General features: G+C 44.9%; 2 protein-coding genes across 6 annotated transcripts in view; one reads left to right on the forward strand and one right to left on the reverse strand.

Annotated features, from left to right (window-relative positions):
• The window catches only part of ARHGAP17 (Rho GTPase activating protein 17), an 87,896-nt gene extending 82,582 nt beyond the window's left edge, over nucleotides 1–5,314 (forward strand). For 2 of the 3 annotated variants that reach the window (XM_054580880.1, XM_054580882.1), the window contains one exon: nucleotides 4,540–5,314. In XM_054580880.1, the coding sequence (XP_054436855.1) occupies nucleotides 4,540–4,670 (131 nt within the window). In that variant the 3' untranslated portion in view covers nucleotides 4,671–5,314. The remainder of the gene's footprint in view (nucleotides 1–4,539) is intronic. The other variant, XM_054580881.1, reaches the window with a different exon arrangement.
• Nucleotides 5,315–10,324: 5,010 nt separating this feature from the next.
• Nucleotides 10,325–27,662, reverse strand: part of SLC5A11 (solute carrier family 5 member 11) — a 43,784-nt gene continuing 26,446 nt past the window's right edge. For all 3 annotated transcript variants that reach the window (XM_054580945.1, XM_054580944.1, XM_054580943.1), the window contains 7 exons: nucleotides 22,970–23,105; nucleotides 14,923–15,030; nucleotides 14,431–14,581; nucleotides 12,782–12,950; nucleotides 12,181–12,396; nucleotides 11,340–11,508; nucleotides 10,325–10,530 (listed from right to left, as the gene is read on the reverse strand). In XM_054580945.1, coding sequence (XP_054436920.1) covers nucleotides 10,325–10,530; nucleotides 11,340–11,508; nucleotides 12,181–12,396; nucleotides 12,782–12,950; nucleotides 14,431–14,581; nucleotides 14,923–15,030; nucleotides 22,970–23,105 — 1,155 coding nt within the window. The remainder of the gene's footprint in view (nucleotides 10,531–11,339; nucleotides 11,509–12,180; nucleotides 12,397–12,781; nucleotides 12,951–14,430; nucleotides 14,582–14,922; nucleotides 15,031–22,969; nucleotides 23,106–27,662) is intronic.

Consider the following 27,662-nt stretch of genomic DNA (forward strand, 5'->3'; position numbering starts at 1 on the left):
TGCCCCAAAGGAGGCTGGCTTTATTTGTTCATGCTTGCTTTAATCCTCTGAATAATAAGTGCGCTCACAGCTGTGTGACAAGGGTCACAGGGTGGCCTTGGTACTCTTTCAGTTTCCGTTCTTTTCTGTACAGGGCAGGCTAGAGGTGCAGTGGGGAGGGTGTACTCTGAGCTGGACATATATGAAATCAAATGTCAGTTCTCTCTGTAGTATCAGGCAGAGCACAGCCTGGGTGATCTGCAAAGTGGTGATGTTTGTGAGAATTATTGTTGAAGGGATTGCATTGGCTAAAAGAAGAAAAGCAGCCTACCGTTCTTAATACACAGTGGGTCCAAATAAATGGTAGCTATTTATTACTTTTACCTAGAAAAAAATAGAAAATCAGAGTTTTGTCATATGTCAACATTTTAAAACTTATATGCCAACCCAGTCTGCTAGGACCCAGACACAGGAAGTCTGGGGCCCAGGTGTCCACAGTATGATTCTAGTGCACCATTTGGTGGTAGACTAAAAAGACAAGGCTCAGGCCCTGATTGGTGTGGCTCAGTTGGTTGGGCATTGTGAAAGGTCGCAGGTTCTATTCCCAGTGAAGGCATATGCCTGGGTTGCAGGTTCAGCCCCCTTTTGGGGTACGTACAACAAATTGATGTTTCCCTTTCCTTTTCCCTCCCTTCTCTCTCTAAAAATAAGTAAATAAGATCCTTTTTAAAAAAAGGCTCAGGAACAAAAGACATTTCTTAATTTCCTGAACCTGAGACACTGTGAGTCACTTGCCCACTGTGTGGTAGTGCAACAAGTCTCTCTCAAAGTAGTCATTAAAAATGGACACTTCACTGGTTCTCATAGTGTTCCCTTGCTAAAATTAAACTCTCTTTATAGCATGAAAGTAATGTGTTAAAAAATAAACATAGCTACTAAAGCAAATTGGGGGACTAGAATAATAATAAATCACCTATCTATAATTGAAGAAGTCCAGTATTCATATTCTGTTCTTTTTCATGATAGTATTTTCTCTAAAAGGCAAGAAAGTACGTGATCATAATTATTTGGCATATATAGGCTTCACATTTTTATTTTATTTTACATCAAATGCTCTTTCCCATGTTACAATGTAGTTTTTATAACCACCTTTTCAATGACCACATAATACTTTGTTAAGCAGATGTAGTATGGCTTATAGTTGGACATTTAAGTGGCTTCTGTTTGCAGTTTATTTTTATAAATAGATATGAGTCATTGAGTCATGTCACAGTAGACATCCAGGGAGACTTGAGCAGAATCTCTCTTTTGGCTAAAATGATACAAGATTGACTCAAAATCTGTTAGAGACTGAAAAGCCTCTCACAGCCCTGAAAACTGAAGAGTAGAAAGGAGTCATTCCTTCACACTCTAGTTTAGGGAAGAGGAATGAGAGGTGGGGAGGGGGTTGATTGACCAGCAGTTGTCTGATTTCAATAAGGTGTTTAGGTCTGATACCTGTCAAAGTGGCTATCAAAATAACCTTGGAGATTTGGAGGGTAGGTTTGTAACCTAAGCACATAGGGAAAATTGTTGGAGTGACAGATAGGTCTTCTAGGACCATACCCTAAATTACAGAGTGCAGTCCTGGCCCTGGAGCTCCCACTTGCTGGATTAAGATAGGAAAGGGAGGGACCTGGTTACGTCTGTCTGAGCCCCCAGTTGGTGGCAAACCATATCACATGCTGCCTGAGTGGAGGCTCTTCCTGGGCCCCTCTCGCTTTCTCTGTTCTTTTGTTTTTGTTTTGTTAATGGAACATCTGTCATGTGAACTCAGCTCCAAGCAGCCTGTGCTCAAAGACCAGCCTTCCTGGGAATGCGAAGAATGAAAAATGGTGCCTTATGTAAATTCATAGCCAGAAAGTTTTAGAAGTATTTAAAAATCTTCTAAAATAATTTTTTTACTAAAGTGAACCAAGCTGTTTAAGACCCAACCCGTTGTCTCCTCAGATACTGTCCTCTCTACCAAGACCCTCACCAAAGGACATACAGACTCCTTTGGGGAGGAGGGAGCATGTTATGCTGATACAGAGTCAGACTCCAGAGTCCAGCCAGTCTGACTCTGGTGCTCTGTCTAGTGCTGGCCTTGTCACCTGAAGCAAGGATTGAGCCTCTGGAGTCCCCCTTCCTTATCTTGAGGGTGGCACCAGTGCTTCCCAGGGGCTCAGTGAGGCAGTATGAGGCGGTGTGCTCACTTAGCACCATATCTGATACACAGCACTGACACTGTCAGCTGTTGTGATGGAGATCAGTCTCTTTCTGAAGGTGGCTCTTCACACATGCCGGGGTTCTTACTGCTTGTTGTATGTAAGTAGACTTGTTTTCTTTTAAGAAATAATTCATGTAAGAGAGAGGGGCTGGGGAAAGACACATACCTGCCAACTTCAGGTTAACCAAACGGAGTAAGCAGGAGGAGAGGAAAGCGACTTCTGAGTATATAAGTAATGTGTTCATCATAAATAGCTAGAGACATTCAGAAATCGAGCACAAATTGAGAGTTTATATGTCATGTTAAAAGAAAGAGCAAGCTTGTCCTCTGAAGATAGCTGTGGCGGATAGGTGTTGAATTTGCCTGTAAATACAGTTACGAACAAGTAGAAATCTAAACAGTGTGTACACTTCCCTTGCCTCATGCATCCTGCTAGGCATGTCCCTGCCGTAGTTCCTTGTCTTTGTTGAGTTACAGAAAGAGGATTGAATTTGCAGTAGATTTCTTCTACCAGTATTGCCTTTGAGACATGGCTGCTTCTTTACCTGAGACTATGGAAAGAGAGGATTGGAAAGATGGTTGCTCTAGATGACTCTTCATCCTTTAATTTGTCCATCCATTCATTCATCCACCCAGCTGGCCAGCCACAAAATTTATTGAGCATCTGCTAGTAACCAGTCATTCTTTTAGGCACTGTGAACAAGATAGACATGGTACCTGCCCTGTTGCCTTCCCTTCTACTGAGGACAAATTCAAGACATCCTTTATTTTGTGCACTAGACCACCCTCGACTGTACCATTGGATGGTGCAATTCAACACACTCCAGTTGGTTTTACAGTTATCAGACTATATAATTTGAAGTGGCATTCAGCACCTGAACTCTTGGATACCTTGCTACCATCCTAAATCTAGAAATTTCTCTGAGTTGTGGTACATACGAAACCTTGAGGGACAGGTCTGCCAACCCAGGTCTGCCAACTTCAGGAAGTAAATAGGGGCAGGAACCAGTCTCAAAACAATGAGCCTCCCAGAAGTGCACCTGCATGGGCAGCTCTGTCTGTGTGGGTAAGAAGCAGGTAGGACAGCAAGGGCAGAAAGCAGTTCTTAAGCATAAAGGGGGAGCTGTGCTTCATGCCCACCTCTCACTCTAGTTCTCTCCCTGCTCCCTATATGACTGGCCCTAACCCAGCAAAGTGAAACTACAGCAGATCTGAGCACGTCCCTTCTCACTGGCCCTCTCCCTAAAATCTCTGACAAGGCTCTTGTCGTTGGCTGGCACCTAAATCTACTGGAGAAACAAATCCTCTCTCTTAATCAAGGTGCCTGCTCGACCACGAGCTTCATCAAAGCTGTGTCTGGCTTGCTCACTGCTGTGTCCTCAGGTACATGGCAAGTGCTCAGTATGTATATGTGCACAAATGAATGAATGGAGATGTATCGCCTCACTAGGAAAAGGGCTGTGATTGGTTAAGTGTCTTGTGAGCATGGGAGTGAGGGACAGTGGCTTAAGGACCATGTATTTGCCACCTTGATAGAGGAGTTACAGCCAACATAAGACATGGAAAAAAACAGTAGAAATATAAAATTTAGACACAGATGAATAAATTACTACTTACAGGAGATTTGACAGTCTACCTTAGTGATTGCCAACCAGGGGTAATTGTGCCCCCCTCCCCCAGGGGACAGTCAACTGTATCTGGAGACATCTTTGGTTGTTACAGTGTGGGGGAAAAGGACTTAGTGCCACTGGCATCTAGAGGGTGGAGGGCAGGGTTGCTGCTATTACATCCTGTAGTGCACAGCACAGTCCCCACAACCCAAAGTGATCTGGCCCAGCAATATCACCAGTGCTGAGGTTGAGGGTGTAGCATTAACAGCAGGAACACTCATCAGCCTTAGAGGAGGGAGTTCTTCCCAGTGAAGTTCACCTATTCCTGCAGCCCACATGTTGTCGGGAGGCTTCAATTAGTACGCTAGAGACACTGGCGTACTTGCTCTGATGGAGGAAAGAATCAGATTTCCTCTCCTCCATCAGAGCAAGTGGGGGTCCTTCACGTGCTGCATTTCAGGACTGCCACAGGCTCACAAAAAGGACCAGCAGGGCCAGGAGGTGAGGCTGCCACATGGCTGCCCGTGGAGTCTCAAAGGCTTGACTCAATTTCTTAGGGCTAATGGTGCCTCTGGTAAGGGAACGTGTGTGTATCTGGGCTGATTCTCAATCTCTTCAGCTTCTCTTCCTCTCAGAGTACCCTTGGGTGTCCTCTTGGGCATGACCATGCATTGATAACACATCTCTTGTGTTTTTGTCCAGACGCCAATTCTAGGGTGTCAGAACCGATTCGCAGTGTCTTTCCTGAAACGCATCCCGACTCAGCAAGCAAAGACCTGCCTGGCCGCGTTCTGTTGGATATGGACAATGATACAGAAAGTACCGCCCTGTGAAGAAAGCCACCACAGCCCATGACCCCTTCCACCCTTGTGAGTGGAATGGGGCAGGCAGACATTGACCTCTGCAGACCAAACAGTGAGCAGCTTACAATCGAGGGAAGGAAGAAGCCTGACCACATAGCGCTTTGCCTTCCAGCAGCCCAGTGACAGAGTGGAGGCTGACACTTAAAGCTGAATGACCTGTGTCCTGAAGAAGCTGGCTTTCTTTGCATAGGAAAGAAATGACGCCAAACAAAACAAAACAAAACAGAAACCTGGAGTAGAAAGAGTAGAAATGTGGAGCTTTGTGACTGCCGTCACTGCAGGCGACGCCAACGGCAATTTGGAATGAATGGGAAAAGCAACATGTTATTCTCTATTTAATAAAGCACATTCATTACACAACTCGCCTCCTTCCTGCTACTTGGACTTCATTCTGCTGCAGAGTCATTTTATATGAAGTACAATCCTATGTGTCCCTGACCCCTCACAGCTGTGAGCATCTATGGTGACTGCTGGATCCGTCACCACAGCAAACTGGATGTAACTTGTACCTTGTTGGATTGCCAGAATGTAGAAAGAAATGGACTGTTCTTTTTTTAAAAACCATGTAATTGCTACTTCATAAGGACCGAACATTATTATAGTTTCATGTTTAATTTGAATTAAATATATTCTGTGGTTTATATGAAAACTTTATCGTTCTTGGAGGAAAAACTGGATTGTGTGTATGTGTGTGCATGCGTGTTCACTTAACCAAATATAATTGTGGCTGAGCCACCTGGGGGTGTAACTGTGACTATAGATGTTTGAAAGAACAGAGAACGAGGCCACAGCAGTGACACCAGCCAACAGGTGCCCCAGAAACCTGACTGGCTATCCCTCAGTGAATGTTCCAAGGGTAAGGCTCTTCCTTTGCTCTTACCAGTCCTGACCCCCTTTCCTGTCCACCCAAAGACACTTAGACTCTTGTGACTGACCCACCACCTCACGGGCCTCATGCAGACGCCAGAGCCATTTCTTCCCAGTGGAGTTCCAGTTTCCAATGACTAGAAGGCACTTTTTCTCAGGATTGAAATACTTGGGAAGAGCTTATAGGGAAGTGGAGTAAAGTGAGGTTGGCAGACCCAACAGCAGCCTTCCCCTTCGCCCAGGTTTGGCCATCTTCTCTCGGGAGGAAACAGGAGCACACCACCAGTGGTGTTTGCTGGGTGTATCATGACCTGTCCCAGCAGACACTGCACCTCCTTCTACTATGAATTAACTCAGCAAGTTTAACTTGAAAAGGTCAATCCCTTTTTTCTGTTAACTCAAAGTTCTCTGTACCTTGAAGTACTCCCTACATCAATTACTTTGAGAATATGTACCTGTAAGCCCATTCCCACGCCCCCCCATATCTTAAATTTATATTTGCCTAAGGCTCACTCTCTTCCCCCCTCATACACCATCCACATGTGATCTTTCTGTGCTCCCCTTTAGCTGTAGAACAAAGCTGGTATAGAAAGCAAAGGTCTGAACACTGCTCATCCGTGTTGAGCTCCTTCTCCAGGGAGTCCGGCTGTCCACAATCTGGCACCTGCAGCACTTCGGAGATGCCTCCCTCATGATGCGTGGGGTCCATGGTGAACGTCCTCCTGGAATGCAACTGTGTTTTGTTAACGCTGATACTGAAATACTAGCAATACCCTCATTACCTTAAGAATGTTCAGTTTCCACTCTCCTGTTGTTTGTTGCAACCTCCTTACCTCAACAACTCCAACATAAAGAAAAATGACTTATTTGACTCTTACTTGTGTATGTGTCAGAGGCCAGTACCAAGTCAAGGCTACTGTCCATGATGATGGGTGAGTCACAGCGTGAGGGCTGGTCTTGCATTCAGAGCTGTAAAGACATCGTGGTGGGAGCATCTCCATGATGCCACAGGGATGTGACTGCCCCTGCTGGAGGGCTGCCACATTGCTGTCACTGTCTCTTGGCACTACACATGGCAGAGCTCCTCAGGCAAACTTCTGTCCTCCCACACTCTTCCCCACCCAACTCTACCTTCCCATCCACATAGGTGTTCACAAACCATACACTGTCAGTTATCTGTTACTACATGACAAATACCCACAAACCTAGTGGCTTAAAAAAATACATTTATGATCTTATAATTTCTGTGGGTCGGAAGTCCCAGAACAGCTTAGCTGAGTCCTCTGCATGGCCTTTCTAGGCTGTGGTCACTGTGTCAGTCAAGGCTGGGGTTGCATCTGGAGGTTCAGCTGGGGAAGGATCCACTCCTCAGCACCTTCAGGTTGTTGTCAACTCATGTCCTTGTGGTTGTAAGACCACAAGGTCTGAGAACCCTGGCAGCTGGCTGATCATGGTCTGGAGGCTGCCTGCACTTGGATACGTGAGCTTTCCCAGTGTGGCTGCTGCTTCATCAAGCCATCAAGGACTCAAGTGAATCTGCTAGCAAGACAGTCCTACGTGATGTAATGTGGTCATTAACTACAGGCCAACATTTGCCACAGTATTCTTGGTTAGAAGCCAGTCACTGGTTCAGTCTGGGGAGGAGATTATACAAAGGCAAGGAACACCAGGAAGTGGGACCATTGAGGGTCATCTTAGGGTCTAGCTGTCACACACATCAAAACATTACAAATGATACATGGGGGTATATTTGAACCAAATATGTTTTTGGAAGTACAAAAATTCACCAAGGTTCTGTTTTTGCCCTCTCTGAATTCAGTTTTTGTGCACATCAATAAATTATATTTGACCCAAAAAACATTTGTATGCCATTTCATGGTAGAAACTCATTTTTCTTTCCACACAAGGACTCTTAGAATTGAAGCCAGGTCTTACAAATAATTGCTACGTGTCCTCCAGATAATTACTGAGGACATACTCTTCCATACACAGGCCTAGACACTGGAGAACCAACCTGATCCATACAACCATGGCCTTGGCCCCCAGGGAGCTTGTAGATGAGCACGCAGGAAGCAGGTAGGGATGGTGTGGAGCAGGAAGAGCAGTGGGACAGTATGGGAAAGTAGGGGTGGACACCTCAGAGAGAAGGGACAGCTGGTGCAGTGGCTGTGTGCTCAGAGGCAGCAGGGAAGCTGAGTGGGAGGTGTGCAGCTGTGAGGTACGGGGCAACGGGAATGGAAAGAGCTCTACATCCTGCGTTTGGAAGTTGTGAAGGGCAGAGGGGCCATAAGGGATGAAGGGAGTGACAGTCCAATTTGTACTTTGAATCCTCGTGGCTGCAGTGCAGAATATGGACTCGGGCGGGACCAGCATAGAAGCAGGAGACCGTGAGAGAGGAGCAGATGCTTGCCTAGATTAGGGTTAACTCATTGTTAGCTAGGGTGGCTGAGTCAGCATGATTGGGTCATTGATTGTGTGCCCTTCCCAAAGGTGAGGGCTGGTCACAAGGCAGCTTAGAGACTGCGGTGGTCAAAGGGGATTCAGTCACCTCTACAAGCTTACACCTCAAGGAACTAACTTGGTGCAGTAATAGTGGGTGTTCCTTGACCATAGGTACCTGGGCAGAGGTGGACAGCCATGCCAAGGAGGGGGTGTGGCAGGTGGATATGGATAAGGAGCCAGATAACATTGGTGTTTTAAGGTCATCCATTCATTCACTCATCAGGCACTGTGCTAGGCATCAGTGAGAATGACGTTCTGCCCTTGAGAAACTCCAGTTGGGAAGACCATTAAGTAACCAACGAAGCATGACATCAGCTTTGAAGGCACATGTCATGATGGGAATTGGGTGATCAGGGAGGCTTCCTGGAGGAAGTGATGGTTAAGCAGAGATTAGGAGTTAGCCCGAAGATGAAGGAGGGATAGTTTAGGCAAAGGGAAGAGCAGAGGCAAAAAAAAAACCCCTACTTATTGGATATTTATAACCATACTTATGGAGCCCACTGTATGCCACCCACTGTGCTAGCCCAGGAGGTGGAAAGGAATGAGTGAGGCGTGACCTTAGCCTGCAAAGAGCAAGTGATCAGAGTTGAAGCTGGCAAAGGCCTGGCCTTCAGGGGTCTTGAAATTCCCGTCAAGGAATGTGGACTTCATCCTGGGAATTTGGGAAAGTCACTGGAAGAGGCTAAATGGAGGAGTGGCTTGATCAGACTCACTCTCCCTACCAGGGGCTGGAGAATGGGTTAGAAGCAGGAAGGCCAGTCAGGAGACTGGCAGTGATTGGGGAAAAATGGCAGTGGCCTGAGTTCATAGTGACATCTCCCACTGAAATGCACTTCTGACCCCAACCAGTGTCAGCAGAGGGCTTGGTGTGACAGTCCAGAGTAGCCACCAGGGCTTGCTGAGGGGCAATTTGGGGAAGCCTCCTGGGCCTCCCACTCACCTCCATGTCCCTTGGAGAGGGGCACTCAACCTCCTTTTGAGCCCACTTGTCCCAGACACCAGCTCAGCCTCTTGCCAGGAGCCAGTTACAGGGGTCTGGATAGAAGACACATTCGTGAACAGCTCCCCACATAGTCCCTTTCTGAGGAGGGCTGAGGTGTGTACCCTTGCCCCACCCACAGCTATCATTTGCGTTAGTGCAGCAAAGCTAGGCCTCCAACGGGTAAGGTCTGAGCTAAGACATTTACCTTCGGACCATGCTGGTGCAGGTGTTGAGGGCATCACATAGGCGCTGAAGATATCACTCAGTGACCAGGTGAGCCAGTGGCCCCTGGGTTTCTTGTCCATGTTCCTTTGAAATTTGGATATTGGGGTTCCTTGAGAGTCTACTCCATGCTTCAGTTGTCAGGCCAATAAGTGGTTCCAACCCACCCCTCAAGCCTCCTTTCTCCCGGGACTAGAATGAGAGTTCATGGCTCTGGGTTACCCAGAGATGTTCTCAGGGCTAACTGTCGGCCTGCCCTTGCTCTTAACTGTGCATGTGGCAAACAGCCCCTTCAGTTCATGCCATTAGGCCCATTGTAACCCAGAGTAGAGAAATCAGGACAGCTGGCTCTACACAGAGCAGGGGTGCCTTCAGATCAAAAGCCCTGTTGCCCGTCAGCTGGTAGAGATCCCTATGGAGTTGTCTGTCCCTCTGGCTGATTGTTTTAGGGAAGCATCATTGTGGGGACTTGAGCAGAGAAACACAGGCTAAGCAGAATCTGGGGAGCACACACAATTCCCCAGGTTTTTGATAGCACAAGATTCCAGGGCACCAACTCAGGTATATTTCCCAGAAGCCATATCGAGGAACAAGTACCACAGTGAGAAAACCTTCAGGACACCTCAGTCAGCAAGACTAGAAGGGAAAAGATAGAATGCAGATCCCATTCCTAGCACCTTGAAGGTGAGCTGGGAAAAGTTCAAGTACCAAGCACTCAGCCCAGGTGATACGGCTGCTGTTAGGCTCGGAGGTCTCAGAAGTGTTTGCTTGTTTATCCCTTTGACTTTGGCTGTTGCTGTTGCTGTTGCACCATGGACTGGAAGGGTGAATAACTAGCTTTTGGAAACAAGGAAGCTTTTACGCTTCTCTCCAGTTTCCAGTCTCCAAACTTCATTCCCTTTTTAGAAAAACTAAATGTCATGTTGAAAATAGCCCATAAACGCCCTTGAAGCCTCATGGTAAACAAACAAAGCTTTATTTCTTTTCTTCATTTAAAAAAATGGGGTGCTGAAAACAAACTGTGAGCTTGGACACCTTGGTTTACCCCACACTAAGCAAAGTAGCCCCAGAGAAAAATGGCAGAGCTGAGGCAGAGTATGAGGTTGATATTTAGAAGGGCTTTCACAGAGGGATTTTCTTCCAAGGACACGATGACAGGGTCTGCTCTGCTCATGGGCTCCGCCTGGCCCTTGTCCTCCAGTCCGCAGAGCCACAGGATGGCTCTCACCACTCTAGACTGCTTTTGGGTCACATCACCTAAAAAGAACCCAAATAAAGATCATAAGGATGGGCCAGCCGCGTCTCTCAGGGAAGAGAGGAGAGGGGACCAACCTGGTATGTTTCATGAACTGTGATAAATACTTTCTTGCCTTTTCTGGAAGGTGTTAATACATTCATTCTGGAAGGCTGCTTAATGCTGGAAAACTGATACTTTTAGACTTCTCACCATTTTCAGTTCCCAACTACCTATGGAGCCAGGCAGGTGGTGTATAGGAATCGAGGCCACTTTGAATATTCAACATGTCAAAATATTCCTAACCTTCACCAGGAAATATTCTCTCTCATTTTTCTTGAAACATGTGGCCTTTTGGTCCCACTAACATGGCTTCATAGTCACAATTTCTTTTTTACAGGCCAGGTGTGATGATAAATGACAACTGCTGCCTCAGGGTCAGGAGACGACCAGAGCTGGTGGCAACCATGGCTGACTGAAGGGCACATCTCAGGGGCATCCGTTTCACAGCTCCAGACGAGGTTCGTGTGCAGACACATGGGCCCACTCTTGCCAGGTCTTCCCATTTTTCAAGAGGAGATGGGACTTGAGAATTTTTATGTGAAATCTCTACAAGCATGTGTTAAATTGCCCACCTGAGGCATCTGTTGAAAGTTACTGAAGAACCCACTTCCGGTGGCTGAAGAGTAGGGAAGAACTAGACCCTGGGAGTCAGGGGATGCCAAAATCCCAAATCTGCCCCTTTATGACTTGTGATTTCATAGAAAAACTTCCCTTATACACATAATGCTTCCTGAAGCACCTACTGTAACTGAGGAGAGAGGCAACTCACAGTTGTGCATTTTGGACATGTTTTCTTGAACAGTGTCCAACTGGATGTTTGTGCTGCTGGTCTCTGCCGTCCCATTCTGAGAGAAGGTAGGAGGCAGGGGACTTGCTGGTGGCACCTGTTCCCTTTGAACTGTGGGGTCATGACGAGTGAACCAGGTCAGGCGACTGACCTAGGGAAAAGAGAAGGCTTGTGAGATTAGCAGTCGTCCCTTTCTACGATGCCTTGCCCAGCCCCAAGTTCGGCCTTCATGTCTGACTGGGTTTGCTCCCAGTCTCACCCTCTCACTCCATTCTCCTCCAAGCTTCAACTCCCCGCATGCTTCAGAACCAGTGGGCACTTCCCACACTCACTTCCTCACCTTTCTTAACAACCCTAATACTTATGTCAGGGCCTAACCCTGCCTCGTGCTTGTCCCCAGAGCTTAACCCCAGTCCTGGGGTATTATGGGACCCAGCAATCAGCCACTAAGCTCAACCATTTCTCTGGCCATAGGGACCAACTTTGTTCACAAGTGAATGTGTGTCTTGAGCTGACTCCATCGATGAGAATCAGGAATTTTGCTGGAAATGTTGGGACAAAATGTTTATGCTCTCACTGAGAATAAGAGAGAATGAATCCTGAGAAGCTGCCAGTCCCACATGGGGCCTGAGAAGAGAAGCATAGTGAGAGCTGGGTTCTGATGGTTTGTTCTGAGTCTTGAAATCAAGCTATTCCTAATGCTCCACTCTGGACTTTTCAAGTTTTTGAACAGGCCATCCTCTTTGCTTAAGTCACTGTGGGTCCCTCTCCTGTCACTTGCTGCCAAGGGTCTCAATGGGTCTAGCGTCGAACCCAAGCATACCATCTCTTTGGAGGGTGGCTCTGTGTACCAGCTCACAGTGGACATGGTGATCAGGGTGACAGCAGACAGAATCATGGAGAAGTAGAGATAGTGGACGTCCTTTACCACAGCGGGACGCTCATCTGGCTGGTCACACCGCGGTTGTGCATAAATGAAGTCCAGGACCAGCCGAATCAAGCCTAGGAGAAGGCCCAAGATCAGACCCCAGAAGGCACCCTGCAAATCAGAGCAAGGCCATCTTAGTGACATCCAGGGCTGTTGGGTGGCTGGCTCAGGCCTCCAGAAACCTTAGCAAGCCATCTCAAGAGTTTCTCATTCTAGTGATGGTCACTGTAGGGGTCGGTAATTCAAAAAGGGTGGGAGCTACGTCTCTGTTTATCTTTTGCATATAATTAATCACATATAATTTACTCATTCCTTGTTAAGTCAGCTATAAGAGAGTACATTGAAATAGAACACCCGCTGCTATTTTCAAAGGCCAGGTAACACCCTCCCTGTATTTTCTTCCACAGAACTCATCCTCCCTAACAATACCCAAGTCAAGACATCCTCAGGTCCCCTCTCCCATGTTCATGGCAGCACTGGGGTCTGGCACAACTACCTTTTCATTGCTCCTCTTCCAGAAACACCCCATGATGAAGACCACAGCCACAGGTGGCTGCAGGTAGGAGCTGATGGACTGGATGTAAATGAAGAGCTGGCCACCCTGGCTGGCCTGGATCACAGGGATCCAGAGGATGGAGACCAACACCAGAAGCAACACAAACACCCTGGTGCCAAGCAGAGAGAGACCCATCATTATTGCTGTCTTCCCTGAACATTTCTCTTATTTTTTTATATCTTTATTGGGGCAGTTGCAAGCCAGAAACTTTTGGTGAATATTTCCAGAGTTGCGCAACCATCACCACAATCAAGTTTTAGAACATTTATGACTCCATTTCATTCCCCCAGCCCATTTACAGGTTATTTTTGTTCCCACCCTAAACAAGCACTTATCTGTTTCTGTCTCTGTAGGTTTGTCTCTTATGGACATTTTACATAAATGGGATCATGCAATCTGTGGTCTTTGGCAGTTGGCTTCCTTCACTGAGCATGTATTTGAGGTTCATCCATGCATCATGTATCAGTATTTAACTCCTCTTTATTGTTGACAAGTATTCCATGGACATGTCATTCCACACCCTTCACTTGAACAAGGATCTTTGGATTGTTTCTATGTTTTGGCTGTTGTAAAAAAATGTTGCTGTGAACATCTGCGTGCAAGTCTTTGTGCAAGCATGTGTTTTCATTTCTAGGACTGTAGTTGCTAGGTTGCATGGTTAAGTATATTTTTAACTGTTTAAGAAACTGCCAAACTGTTTTTGAAAAGCTGAACCATTTTACGACCTGCAAGGCATGAGTCCCAGTTTCCTCAGCTCCTTGTCTGTCTTTTTTGATTATAGTCATTCTAGTGGGTGTGTGGTGGTGTCTCACTGTAGTTTTCTAGATTACAACCTTGTTTTGTAGATTATTCTATATTAGAACTCCTTTGTCAGATACATGGTTATAAATATTTTTCTCTCAATCTGTGGCCTGTCTCCTCATTTTCTTAGTGACGGCTAATTCACCATTTTTCTCTTCTATGGCTATGCTTGTGGGGTCACACCTAAGAACTCTTTCCCTAGCCTGAGGCTGAGACTTCTCTCAGGGTGTACCTTCCTATGGGGCAGAGCTTATCCAAGGTGCTTATTTACATGTATTTTACATAAAATTTACATGCCACTCATTTGTGTCATTTTCATATCCCCGTTGGACTTCAGGACTCATAGAAGTCTTGGTAGAGAAAAGTTTCCCTTCTGAAACCCAGGACACCCTCCTCCCTGGCCAATTCCTATTCCCCCCTCAGGTCCCAGTCCGGGTTGGGGACCCCCCCCCCGAACCCTAGGTCTCCTAACTCCCTAGTCATAGCACTATTGGGGGCATAGTTGCCAGGTTATTTACCTTTCTCTAGCTCTATGAATACAGAACTGAGTTGTTTCTATTCATTGCTTTATGTCCAGCATCTGGCACATAGTAGTTGCTCATCGAAAATCTCTTGAATGAATAAATGACTTACACACGGCGTCCTAATGTGCCTCATGATTGCCATCAGAGGAGGCTCAGCCTGGGCAAATTTCTAGCTGGACTTTGCCCCTGGGTGAGCTCGGCTTTCTGCTTCCTGGAACCTGGACATTTCCCTCCCTGGCTCAGCCCCAGCCAAGAAGACCGTACCTGCCCACAATCATGAGCTCCTTCTCAGATGCCCGAGGCCGGATGTGATTCCAGAGGTCCATGGTGAAGATGGTGCTAGCACTGTTAAAGATGGAGGTGAGGGAGGACATGAGAGCCGCCACCATCACAGCAATCATGAGCCCACGGAGCCCTGGGGGCAGAAGGGAGGTCTATGGGCCTCAGGCTTTTTCTACTCACAGCCCTTGCCTTCACTCATGATCTCATGACCCCAGGCCCATAGTCAGCTGACCCAGGAGGTTCAACTCTGAGGAAGCAGAACTCCAGCGGGAGCCCTGCAGAAGGACTGGGGCAGGGGGCTGGGCAGAGCCCCCTGCACAGCCAGTGCCTGGGCTTCATTCAGGGTCCCTGGCTCTGGAGCTCAGTTCCTTGGCCCAGAGCCAATTCCTTCCCACCACCCACCCATCCTGTCCCTCAGATAAGAGCCCAGCCAGCTCTTCCCTCCTGGGTGCTGCAAGGGTGAGGGAACATTACCTGTGGGCAGGAGCTCCAGCACAAGTTTGGGATATGCAATGTCAGAGCAACCAGAGGGATTGCCACAGACTTTCCCGCATATCTCTGGATCTGCACAGGCCACTTGTTCTGCGGAGAAGACAAGACCCAGAGGTGAGCTCACAGACCCTCAGGGCCCCAGACCAAGCCCAAACATGGCCTGACCCTGGCTGGCATCAAGAGACAGCTCATGGCTCAATGAAATAAAAAGGAGCCTAGGCTTTACAAACCAGGACCCTCTTACCTAACCTTTCTGAATTTCAGGCTCCATATCTGTAAAATTTGGACAATAACATAAGATTATAGTGAAGATGGGCTGAGATGGTGTACATAATGCACTTAGCACAGGGTCTGACACACAGGAAGTGCTGAATACATGCCAGCTATGACCATAGCTGTAACTACAGTAATACTGTAATTCAGATAAAGCTGAGGACCCTTGTAGCCAGTCTCAACACAGGTCCCACCTCAGGCTCCATCTCCTTGACCCCCAAACCGAGACACAGAGTTGCAAAGAAGAATGCCAGCACTTGACACATGGCAAACATGTTTTAAATTCCTCTTTTCCCATCTTCTTCTCTACAGTCATTCCTCACTTTAGACTCATAAAAACACAACCATGCTGGTTCTGACCTCCTCTTTCCTCTTTTGGTTCTTGTCTTTCCTGAACAGCATTCTGATCTTCCCATGTAAATTCATCTAGGCTTCCCGGCACCTCTCATTTTACATCTCTACCTTTAGTATCATGAACACACCACAAGCACGCAAGCACAGGCAGCCTTTTAGAAAGACAGAGATTAACTGTACCATTTCATAGATAAAGAGAAAGTCTCAGAGAGAGGAAGGGACCTACTTGTAATCGCCCAGCCAAGTCAGAACTGAAACACAGGTCTCCCGACTCCCAATCCAGTTTGTCAGAGAAGGAAGGCCAAGGGAGTGAATGCTCTTCCATCTTGAATGAGCTGGCAGTCACCCTGTGCAGGGCCTCATCCTGGCCACTAGGACCTTCAGACTTTCCATGTTGTCTCAGTGGTTTGGCACCTGCCTGTGAAGGATGGCTTTCTCATCACCTTCTGTCTTCATCAGCTCCACATTTCTGAGCTAACTGACACTCCTTACCACTATCTCAATGCCTAGCCAGCACCATTCACCCCAGCTTGACCACTTACTACTTCTCACGTCTCTTGCCAGGTGGAATAACTTCCTTAAATAGCTCCCAGACCCTCTTTCTGCTCAGTCCAAAGGCTTCGGTCCTTCTTCCTCATTCTGACAGGTTACACTGCCTTCCTGACCACCTTCTGTGGTAAACAGGAACTACTTCAGTTTAGGGGTGGGCATGGAGCCCTTCGCTGCTCACGCCCATTTCTCCCTGGTTCTCATGCAATAGCAACACCATGATGACCCTTTCATCAGGGCCTCAAGTTCACAAGTAACCTCGAATGCAGCTGTTTGACAACATCTCCAGGTTAGGTTGTATATTTAGTCTCTATTTTTTATCTGTATGAAGGCCATTAATTTAATAGATGCTAACATTTGAAGTATACCGCAATTTAAAAATCCAATATTGTAGCTTCATTTTCTCATTTAATGGAGCATAATACCTAAGAAATAGAAATAGCCTCAGGCCCTTTCATCCATTGGGAAGCCCAAGGGCCAAGTGGTCTTTGTAAAACTCCTCCACTCTCTATCCTCTCTTCTCAAATCTAGGACCCTTCCTTCCACTAACATCCATCAATGGGAGAGGAAATGGGTGCTGAGGCCATGATTAATAATAGTGATAGCAATTGCTATGGAATAAAAGTAGATGCTCCCAAAACTCTGGTTCAGTCTTAGACAAAATTAAAACTGTAGACTAAAGATGACATTTGATGAGAAGTATTGAGAAGAAGCAATCTTGTTGAGAAAAATGCTTTAAAAAAAATCCTCACCCAAGGATTTTAGAGAGGAAGGGAGAGAGAGAAGGAGAGGAACAATGATGTGAAACATCAGTCCTTTGCCTTCTGTAAGTGCCCTGACCAGGGATGGAACCTGCAACTTAAGTATGTGCCCTGACTGGGAATCAAACCCACAACATATTGGTGCACAAAATGATGCTCCAGTGAACTGAGCCTCCTGGCCAGAGTGAGAGAAATGCTTTCAAGAGCTCAAAGTTCCTGACTTTTTATGATTCTTCTGAGAAAGTTTAGGGAAAAAATTAGAAAACAGTTACATTCCCATGGCCAGAACATGGTAAGAAGCCTTGCAAGTAGGGCAAAGGTCATGTTTACATTCAAATCTATGGTCTTTGCCTCTTGTCTAAAAGCTCCTCTCTTCCAGGGACACTGAGAAGAAGCAAAGATCTCTCTGCAGTATTTAATTAACTGCAAAGTTTTTGTTTAACCTTCTAGGAATGCAACCTTCAACCATGTTTGAGGTAGAAAATTGTGTTTGGTCTAAAAAATATGTTCATCATAGGGACATTAGTTGGCCCACCTAAGTTATTCATGAAGCCAACACCACACAGTAACATCTGCTCACCACTTCTGCATTAATTAATCAACCATTTCATATTGGAGTGGATTCCCTTGTCAGGCCCTCTGATGCTTAAAATGTATGAGGCCTTTAACGGTCAAATGCAAGCATAACACAAACCTCCTTCTTCCAAATGCCAACCTTCACTATGACTCTAGCCTACAGATAAACACTGTACACATACACCTTCTCATGTAATCTTCATTACTTATTGAGGAAGATATTGTTATACATCTTTCAAAGACAAGTAAACCAAGGCACAGAGAGGTTAGATAGCTCCCACAAATCATACAACTAGTAAGTATCATGGACAGACCTCAAATCCTTAGTTTATTCCAAAGCTCAGGTGGCTTTGTAAATAGGTGTGTTTCTGGGCTTTTTTGTTTTATTGTCTTGAGGGTTATTTTGCTTCTCTCTTGATTTCCACTAGATTTTCTTTAAAAGTGTGTGCCATTTCTTAGGTGGACTAAGTGGAAGAGGGTGCTGTCCAGGCTCATGAGAGCTCAGGATTGGAACCTCCTTTCAGGAAGTTCCAGAACCAGTTGAAGATTCAGTGGGGAGCTGGTGGAGCCAAAATGTGGTGAAGTGGAAATGGAAAGGTACAGTGGCTTTTCCCCAACTCTGGCACTTGAGGCCAAGGCTTCTCAATCTTCTGGTGGGCTTGTCAAAACAGATTTATGGGTTCTACCCTAGAGATTCGGGCTCAGTAGTGCTTTGGGGCCTGAAAATTTGCATTTCTAACAGGTCCCAAGGTGCCACTGCTGCAACTAGGACCACACTTTGAGAAGTGTCCTCTTCACTCTACTCTTTTAAACCTTCTGGGATTATTGGTTGTATCATATGCTGGAGTGTTTTGATATCTATTTTCTGTTACTTTTTCATGAGTACAGGACTCATCTGTTACATTACAAAGTCCTTAGAAGAGTAGAACATAACCTTAGGTTCATTTAATAATAAAACATTGTTGATTGGCTGACTGTCCAGGGTATTGTGCCAAAGCTTAAAATATGATTTTCTGAGAGAGACAGCAGCATAATTTAGTCAGTTTTTGGAGGCAGATGCATCTGGACTTGAACCCTAGCTCTCCCACACTAGCCATGTAACTTCCAGCAAGTTATTTAACCTAGAAGTAATTGAGTCCTCTTTTATTCCTTAATCCCACATCTAATCCATCATTAAACTGGTTGGCTTCACTCTCAAATATATTTTTAAGCCATCCCTGTGGCCTCTTTCAGAAGGGGTCCCTGCCCAGCACTCCCTGTGACATCTCCCTATGAATTTTCCTCACAGCGCTTACTTAGCACAATCAACAAATATCTCATTTATCTATTTACTTTCTTTTCTGTCTCTCCCACTAGAATGTAAGACCCACAGCAGCAGGGATACTGTATGTCTTCTTCCCTTACAAATCCCCTGGGTCTTCTAAAATAAGGCCTAAAACTGGCTCTCAAAATAGTTGTTGAACACATGGACAAATTAATATATGACTGAATGAATTTTTCTGAGCTTCAGTTTCCTCATCTGTAAATGAAAATAACAATAATAGTAACGATAACCTCATGAGGTTATTTTGAGGAATAAAGGAAATAAGACAGGTATAAAATAATAAGAATGAATTTTGTGTAGTGCTTTCCATGTTCCAGGAACTGCTTTAAACCTTAGCAAGTATTTTTCCTATTTTACAAATAAGGAAGCAGAGACTAAAAGAGGATAAGTGACTTATTCGAGGTCACACAGCTAGTAAAGGGCAGAGCCAAGATTCAGGCTCAGGAAGTTCAGGTCAGAGTCTATATTATTAACCTCTACATTTTGCTGTCAAACTCTTTGCACAGGGGCTGGCCCTTAGAACAATGAGTGTTGGCTGTTTTAAGTCACATTCTTTGTTCATATCTCAAGCCTTGCCCAAGAGCTGTATATTTTCCTTCAAGTCACCACAAAACCCAGAAACCAGTTCTTACTCCCATCTGGGCTTTTCCAGGACTGGTGCCCCTTCTCTGGAAACAGAACCAGTGACTCTCTGGGTTCTTCATCCCATCCGGGCTGGGGGAGCACAAGCCCAAAGTCCAGGACCACAGACAGCTCCCTGTTTCTGGTCCCACCTCTTCCTTCCTAATTCTTTTTTTATTAAAATATATTTTTTATTGATTATGCTATTACAGTTGTCCCATTTTTTTCCTCCCCTTTATTTCCCTCCACCCTCCACGGCCCACCCCCCAGCATCCTCCCCACCCCCGCTTATAGTTCATGTCCATGGGTTGTACATATAAGTCCTTTGGCTTCTCTCCATTCCTTATACTATTCTTAACCTTCCCCTGTCTATTTTGTACCTACTATTTATGCTGCTTATTCCCTGTATCTTTTCTCCCATTCTTCCCCCTCCCCCTCCCCTCTGCTTTACTGTTCACAGTTTTTGATCTTCTTTTTCTTAGGTAAGTTCTTTTAACATTTCATATAATAAGGCCTTGGTGATGATGAACTCCTTTAACTTGACCTTATCTGGGAAGCACTTTATCTGCCCTTCCATTCTAAATTATAGCTTTGCTGTAATCTTGGATGTAGGTCCTTACTTTTCATGACTTTGAATACTTCTTGCCAGCTCCTTCTTGCCTGCAAGGTTTCTTTTGAGAAATCAGTTGACAGTCTTATGGGAACTCCTTTGTAGGTAACTGTCTCCTTTTCTCTTGTTGCTTGTAAGAGTCTTTCCTTATCTTTAATCTTGAGTAACTTAATTATGATGTACCTTGGTGTGTGCTTCCTTGGGTCCAACTTCTTTGGGATCCTGTAGCTTCCTGGATCTCCTGGAAGTCTATTTCCTTGGCCAGATCAGGGAAGTTCTCCTTCATTATTTTTTCAAAGAAGTTTTCAATTTCTTGCTCTTCCTCTTCTCCTTCTGGTACCCATATGATTCAGATGTTGGATCATTTAAAGTTGTCCCCGAGGTTCCTAAACTTCTCCTCATTTTTTTTTAATTCTTGTTTCTTCATTCTGTTCTGGTTGAATGTTTATCTCTTCCTTCTGCTCCAAATCATTGATTTGAGTCCCAGTTTCCTTCCCTTTACTGTTGGTTCCTTGTATAATTTTCTTTATTTCACTTTGCATAGCCTTCATTTTTTCCTCCATTTTGCACCATACTCAACCAATCCAGTGAGCATCCAGATTACCAGTGTTTTGAACTATGCATCTGATAGGTTGGCTATCTGTTCATTGCTTAGTTCTAATTTTGGAGCTTTGATCTGTTCTTTCATTTGGGTCATATTTCTTTTTCTCAGTGCGCTTGTTATGTTGGAAGGGGCGGAGCCTTAGGTATTTGCCAGGATGGGGCAACCCAGGTCACTGAGTTGTGACACTGTCTGTGGAGGAGGGGTCCGAGAGGGAACAGTGCCACTTGCTTGGCTCTCAACTGGCTTTCAGTCACTTCCCCTGCTACCCACAAGCAAATTGGGCCCTTCTAGTTCTGATTCCCAGGTGGGTGGGTTTGTGTACATTCTAGGACCCCATGGGCCTCTCCAACAGACTCTCCTGTATGGCTGGGAGTTTCTCTTGCAGCCACAATCCCCACGGGTTTTTACCTCCAGAGGTTCTGAGGCTTCTTTTCCCACACTGGAACCCAGGATGGTGTGGTCTGTCTCGCTCCCCAGCTGTTCCTCCAGCTTATCAGCACACAAATGGGGGAACACCTGGTCCTCCAGCCACCACCTTGCCTCATGTCCTCTCTGCCCTGGCTGCCTGTCTCTGCTCCTCCTACTGACCTGAATGAATGTTTCTTCTTTAATTCCTTGGTTGTCAGACTTCCATACAGTTCAATTTTCTGTCAGTTCTGTGGGTTTTTTTAAATTTGTTGTCCTTCTTTTGGTTATGCGAGGAGATAAAGTGTACCTACCTATACCTCCATCTTGGCTGGACTCCCTCCTAATTTTTTTTTTGTGGGGGGGATTCTTATTTCTCTTTACTAACCAAATTTCAGTTTTTTACAAATAATCTTAGAATAATTCAGGTAACTAAGGTTTTTGGGGAAACATTTCTCCCATATACATAAAGAACGACAACATGCTCCATTTTCTATAAATAACTCTATTGGCTGGATCAACAAACACTGTCACAGAAACAAAAAAAATTAAAGCCATAGATCACTGCATTTATATGTACAAAAAGCTATAAACAAACATGCATTTCTCCTTTACTAGGAGAACTTAAAGAGATGTGTGAACATTAAGGCAGTAATGATTCTGAAACATAATGAAATCCTAAGTTAAGCTTTTGTGTTTGTTTTGAAATCCATATTCATAGGCAACCTGACCAAAACAAAATTTTATCTACCAGGTCGAATTCATCTGCCCAGGATATGCTATTTACCCATTACGAACAATAATTCTATGAAGTAGGAATTAGCAACACAATATAATGAATTATTAGTCCCCTCCTTACATTTTATTTTGAGGATTTAGACTTTAGAGCACAAGCATGTGCTACAAAAGGTAGAGCTTTCTTTTCTTTTTTATTTTTTTTTGGTAAAGTTAGAAAACCTGCACTGTAGGCTGCACTGATTTTACTTGCCTGAAAGTTGGCCAACAATCAAGAATTCAAGATCTCCTAAATACAGAAAATCCCCAAAGCTGCCTTGACCATGTTCCCATCTCAAACATAGATGTTCTTGATTATTAATGCAATCAGTCTTCACCTCAGTTTTCTTTGAAGACTGGTTGGTATTAACCTTTGTAAACAAATAAAGCAACAAAATTCAGAAGCTGGATCTATTCTATAATTTCTATCCTTGAGGCACAAATAATATCTTGCTAGACCAATGTCTTTCCTTATTTAAGGAAAAGAAAGGTTCCCTCCTAATTCTTATTGTCCTGAATTATTTTGACAAAACTTCTGGACCAACCAACTAACCATGTCACTCTATCCTTTCTTTATCTGTGTTTGACATCGTGTAGGATAAGGCATGAGGGAGGAAGCTTTTTTCTGTATAGATCACCACTTCCTGACATCCCAGTAACCCACCATAACAATCCCTGCCCCTAGTCGTGTTTAATCCCCACTGTACAAACTCCATCTCTTTACCACATTACAAAAAGAAAAAAAAACTAATGCAAGTACTCTAAATGCACTAATATCCCTTATTTTTGTTAAGGAAAATAGCCCCAATAGGGTTCCTTTGCCCTAAGTTACCAAACCACAGAGCTCAAACACTAAAGCACAAGGAACTCTTAATGTGAGACTCAGGAAACTCACATTTGAAGCCACAAATTTTAGCCTACTTCTTGACTTCACAAAAAATAGTCGAGGCAATGTCCCAGGTGGGTGTGTACTCCATTTGACCTGAGACACTTACGGCATGTTCCCATTGAACCAGTGTTAGGAAATGGTTTAGAGTCAGTTGATGCCTGGATAGAGACACTTCAGTTGAGTCACTGGGAGGGGTTTCAGTCACATTCCCTTACAGCAGTCAGTAATATGTTTCTAGCATTTCGGGGTCTGCGACTCACATGACCTCTCCTTCCAATTGACTTCTCACCTGGGAAGAGAACACGGCTAATCATTCCAGGGAACACCATCATGAAAAGGGGCAGCACCTTCAGGTATGCAGCCATCAGAGAGCCTCCTTTGGCATGGGACAGGTTTTTGGCAGCCAGACTCCGCTGAACAATAACCTGAAAAAGAGTGGTATGATTGGAAGCTGAGATGGCTTTCTCTTAAGGCACACCAAGTATGTGTAGCTTCTTGGTAGGCATAGTGGACTTAGAGCTTGGTTTCCTGGCTTCTCTTAGAGGAAGCATCTCTTTCCTCATCTCAATCTCCTTCCTTTATTCTGGTGTTAGATCTGTCCAATTAGAGTTCTCCATAGAATTACTCCACTTCTCTGGCCACTGTGATTGATTAAGAAAAAGTATGTACCCAATGTAGTCCAATTATAGCTCTACACGGAGCTTTCTCCTAAAAGAGACAAAGGAAAGAGGCACTCTACCCCTGCAGCCGCTACTGCGAGAGCAGCTTAGACTACAGTTGCATCTCTGCCATCATATCAGGAAAAGCTTCTGAGGATGAAGTCATCTCAGAGGAAGGAAAGGAGGAATTGGAGAGAAAGAGAAACAGTTTCTGATGACATAGTTAGAGCCCCTCAATCAAGCCGTGCAAACTCTGGAAAGAAACCCTACTTCCCCACTTATTTGCTGTGTGGTCTTGGACAAACAGTTTAACCTATCCTTTCCTCAGTTTCCTGATATATATAATGGGGGTAATATTAGGACTGTTTTGACAATTAAATGAAGTCAAACCATGGAGAATATTTAGGATAGAGTCCATAAATAGTAATTGCCCAATAAATACTAATTATTATCCACCTCTGCCCCCCCTAGTCATGAAAGTTAAAGAAAACATAGACTTAAACTATTTTTTTCCCTGCAAACAACTAAGAATCCTCATTAAATCATCAAAGAATACTTAATGGGAAGAATGTCGAGACGTAAGATTTGCCCCCAACCCCACACCACAGCCCTAATAATTTTTAGGTTCCACAGTACAAACATGCACATCTATTTGGGAGAAAACTTTGTGTTTGAGGGCATTTCATTCTCAGAAGCCATGGGCCTGGCCCTTCTCACACAATTGTCAGAAGACACCAGAACGGTCAAGTTCAATGTGAAATCCGCAACTTTTGCTATCTAACAGCAGTAACAGCGGCACAAACCGAGACTTGTGAACCAGTTTCAAGGGCAGGCACTTATGCCCATGGGACAAACCCATTCAGCCAATCAGAACTCAGAAGAGCCCTGTCTCAATCTGGTCACCCAGATTAGGAGTTTGTTTTTTGCAACTTTCAAACCCTAAAAAGAAGAGTGGTCAAGTGGCGCTTTATCAGTAACAAACATCTCAGTTGAAAAAACAAGTTAACTGAGAGGAATGAAAGAATAATACAGAATGTGGAAGGAGGTCCTTAGTGAGCTTGGTCCTCACCCATCATGGTGTCTGGCATGCATCTTCCTTCATTTGCTCTTCCTGCAACAACCACATGCAGATTTCCCCTTACTGAGGTGGGAAGGCCATGGGGAGGCCTGTCAGGGAGAGGTGGTAATGGTGGGCTTGATGGCCAGGCAGTGGCTTGTGCACACATGGGCAGCAGGGGCGTGGTTCTCTCTAACACAAGGTTCTGCATAAACCCCAGAATCAAGAGAACACTCAGTTGGTGAGGTGGAGCAAAAGAATAGAGTGGTTAAAAGTGCAGACAGACTTAAGTGTGGATCCTCCTCTATCAGGTTTTTGTAAGCTTGGACAAGTTTCTTAAATTCCTCAGCCCTCAGTCTTCTCATCTGCCAAATGGAGATCATAATAGTGCTTATTCTGAGGTGTCTAGCAGTTCTTATGCAAAGAGAGAACTAGTGATTATTATCATTGTCACTGCTGTTGTTGGATGAAGCTAGAGAAAGAAGTTCAAATAGGTCACCAAAATAGAAGAGTTAAAATTAAACCTTGGAAGCCAGATCAGAGAGCAACATGTTCACAGTCCAGGAATGTGGAAACAGCTAACATTGGACCAATAATACAAGCAAGAAGCTGGTCTTAGGGCAATACCTGGGCAGGTGTAAATGTCTGTATCTGGTTTTCATGAATGATTTTTGACCTGGTAGTAGAGAGGGTCTTAAAAAGACCAAGACAGAGAAAGCAAGAACAGGAAGGAAGGCAGACAAGAAATGCAGACATTCAAGTCTGGTCGGAGTGAGGAGTTAAGCGGGAGAGAGAGAGGGTCTGAGGTAATGCTGCCAAAGGATCGGGCTATCTGAGTTGTAGTTACTGCGTATAGTATGCCTACATCTTATCCTGATGCCGCCTCAAGAGCTCTCTGTTGGGTGAGGTGAAGCTAGGTCTTGCCAAGATTCTTCCCTTCAAAGGGAATGACTTGTCACAGTGTTTTCTGCCTAGGAGACTGGTCCCCACAAGGCCTCTTCCAGCCTTCAGATCGAATCTACATGAGCTCAGAATTTTCTCTACTTTTTCCTTAAGCTTTGGGTCTTGAAGCATCTGAAGAAGTTACAGGGGCCTTGGTGGTCACCAGCACCTTTCTAAGCTGGTTCAGTGAACTGTGGACAAGAAGGAGTAAAATGTTGTTATACTGGTGATGCTGTGGTAAGCAGGACAAAGTTGGAATTCTTCCCTTTTGTTTTATAGTGACTATCAATGGGGTAATCTCCCCAGTGTCCACTCCCTCTTCATATGGCTACTGTATCATCTTGGGCACAGTTGCCTGATCCAGGGGTCAGCACCTGACCCAAGCTGGGCCAATCAGAGCCCAAGCATTGGATATTTGGATTTGGGACTTAGGGATTGTCAGCTTCTTTGCTCTTGGTCTGTGATGGAGACAATGAAGTCAATAAGTGAGAAAGAAAGATGATTGTGAGGGAAACCAGAATAAGTTCCAGTAGTTTCTGAAGCCTCATTCAACTTCCTACAGTTTGTATTCCATAAGCTAATAAGTCCCCCACCATTTTCATGAGCTAATTTAAGTTTGGTTTTTTTCCTGCCACTTGCAACCAAGTATACACTTAGATGCACAAATTATATTTGTTTGGATGTTGCAAGTGAAAGACCCTTAAATGTGGAATCAGCTTATTTGAGGAAAGGTGGGGAGCAGTGAGGGTCTCTACCCAGAGCTGGAAAGTTAGTATTTTTGTTCAGAAGTTGGTTTCATTATTATCTGTCATTTCTCAGAATTCCAAATATGCACCTAGTGAGGCTTTGTAGAACACTTAAAAATGTAGCTGTAAAATATAAGGATATCAGAGTCTATAGAATACTGCTTTATGCTTCATTAAAGTGCCAAAGCAGCTTCGACCCTAGCCAGTCCATCTTGAAAAAGAGAGGAAAGCATTTATGCTTTGGAAAACAAAGCCATTCCTACTGGAGATCAAAACTGTGACTGAAAAGAATCCTGGTTTTAGCCCTCGGAGTACAGCATCCAGATATAGATTCAAAAGACAGCTGAGTAAGTTTCAAGACAGTTGCACCTCTCAAAATCCCACAAGCCCTGGGAGCCAGGGTGTTGTCACCCTGTACAACAACCTCCCAGGCTCATACTAATGTTCAGAAAATGAATTGCTTTAATACATATATAAAAGGGTTAGATTAGTGACAGGCAAGTGGCACAGCATTAGTAAATGGTTGAGCATCATTTATCTTAGCAATTGCTACTTACCTCTTCTGTCTCTGCCCAGGAGAACTTGGAACAAGCTCACAATTAGTAAACAGTGAATGTCTCCTTGCCTTTCTTCTGTCCTAAAATGAGCCTAATACAGTTCTGGCAAAGACATGCACATCCCAGTGCAGCATGCACAGTGAACCAACAGTCTTTGGAGTCTACGGAATCCTGCTCAACAGCAACACCTGTGCAGCCAAGACCACAGTCACAGGTCTCATGGGAGCATGGGTCTCTGCACCCTCTTGCCCTGTCTGGCATTTGAAAGGAGGTTGATCCCCCTTGGACTAAGTCTCCAGATCCTTCAAACAGGATGGGCTGGAGGTGGCCTTTGGGGGGTACACACCAGAATGCCAGCTCTTGAAGGTTTGAGGAATCTCAAGTAAATGTTTGTACAGATCAATCAATGTAAGCTGGTGAGCTGTGTTGAGAGCAGTAACAAACTGTAGTAAAATGTAAATATTTTTAATGGTTTGTTTATTAAATATCTCTGCAACAGGAACACTATGACCAAAATTCTTCATGCGCCCCTCTTTGTAATTATTAGTAACCCCACTTAATAGGAAGCAGAGGCTCAGAGATATTAAATCATGTCTCTCAATTATGCCACCTGAACTGGATTCTAGGTCTGTTCATTGTAAAGCCAATGCTGTTAGTCTAGACCTGTACTGTCTCCAAGGGCTCTCCCACCTGAGACGTCTAAGGAGGAGAAGGGGGTCTGCCTCTTAAAGGGACAGTGTCTGGGTATTGCACCATCACTGCCATAGTACTTAGGCTCTTCCTGTGGAGGCATCCTAGCCTGTGGGGGAGCGTAGGCTTCATTCTGGGCACTGTTTCCTTTAGTTAAAAAGTCTCATCAGCTCTAACTATTCAATTTGGCTTCTAAACTGCTATGCAGCCCTGGCTGTTAATGTAACAGAAAAAGAAAAAGCAAACCATTTCAACTGATAACATAGTTGCTGGGTTTGAAACCTAGAATATAAGCAGGTGAACAGTGACATGGTCCCCACCAGCCCTGGTG

This window comes from Pteronotus mesoamericanus, unplaced genomic scaffold, assembly GCF_021234165.1.
Source record: "Pteronotus mesoamericanus isolate MK-2021 breed Mesoamerican mustached bat unplaced genomic scaffold, CSHL_Meso_final contig_64, whole genome shotgun sequence".
Taxonomy (NCBI): Eukaryota; Metazoa; Chordata; class Mammalia; order Chiroptera; family Mormoopidae; genus Pteronotus; species Pteronotus mesoamericanus.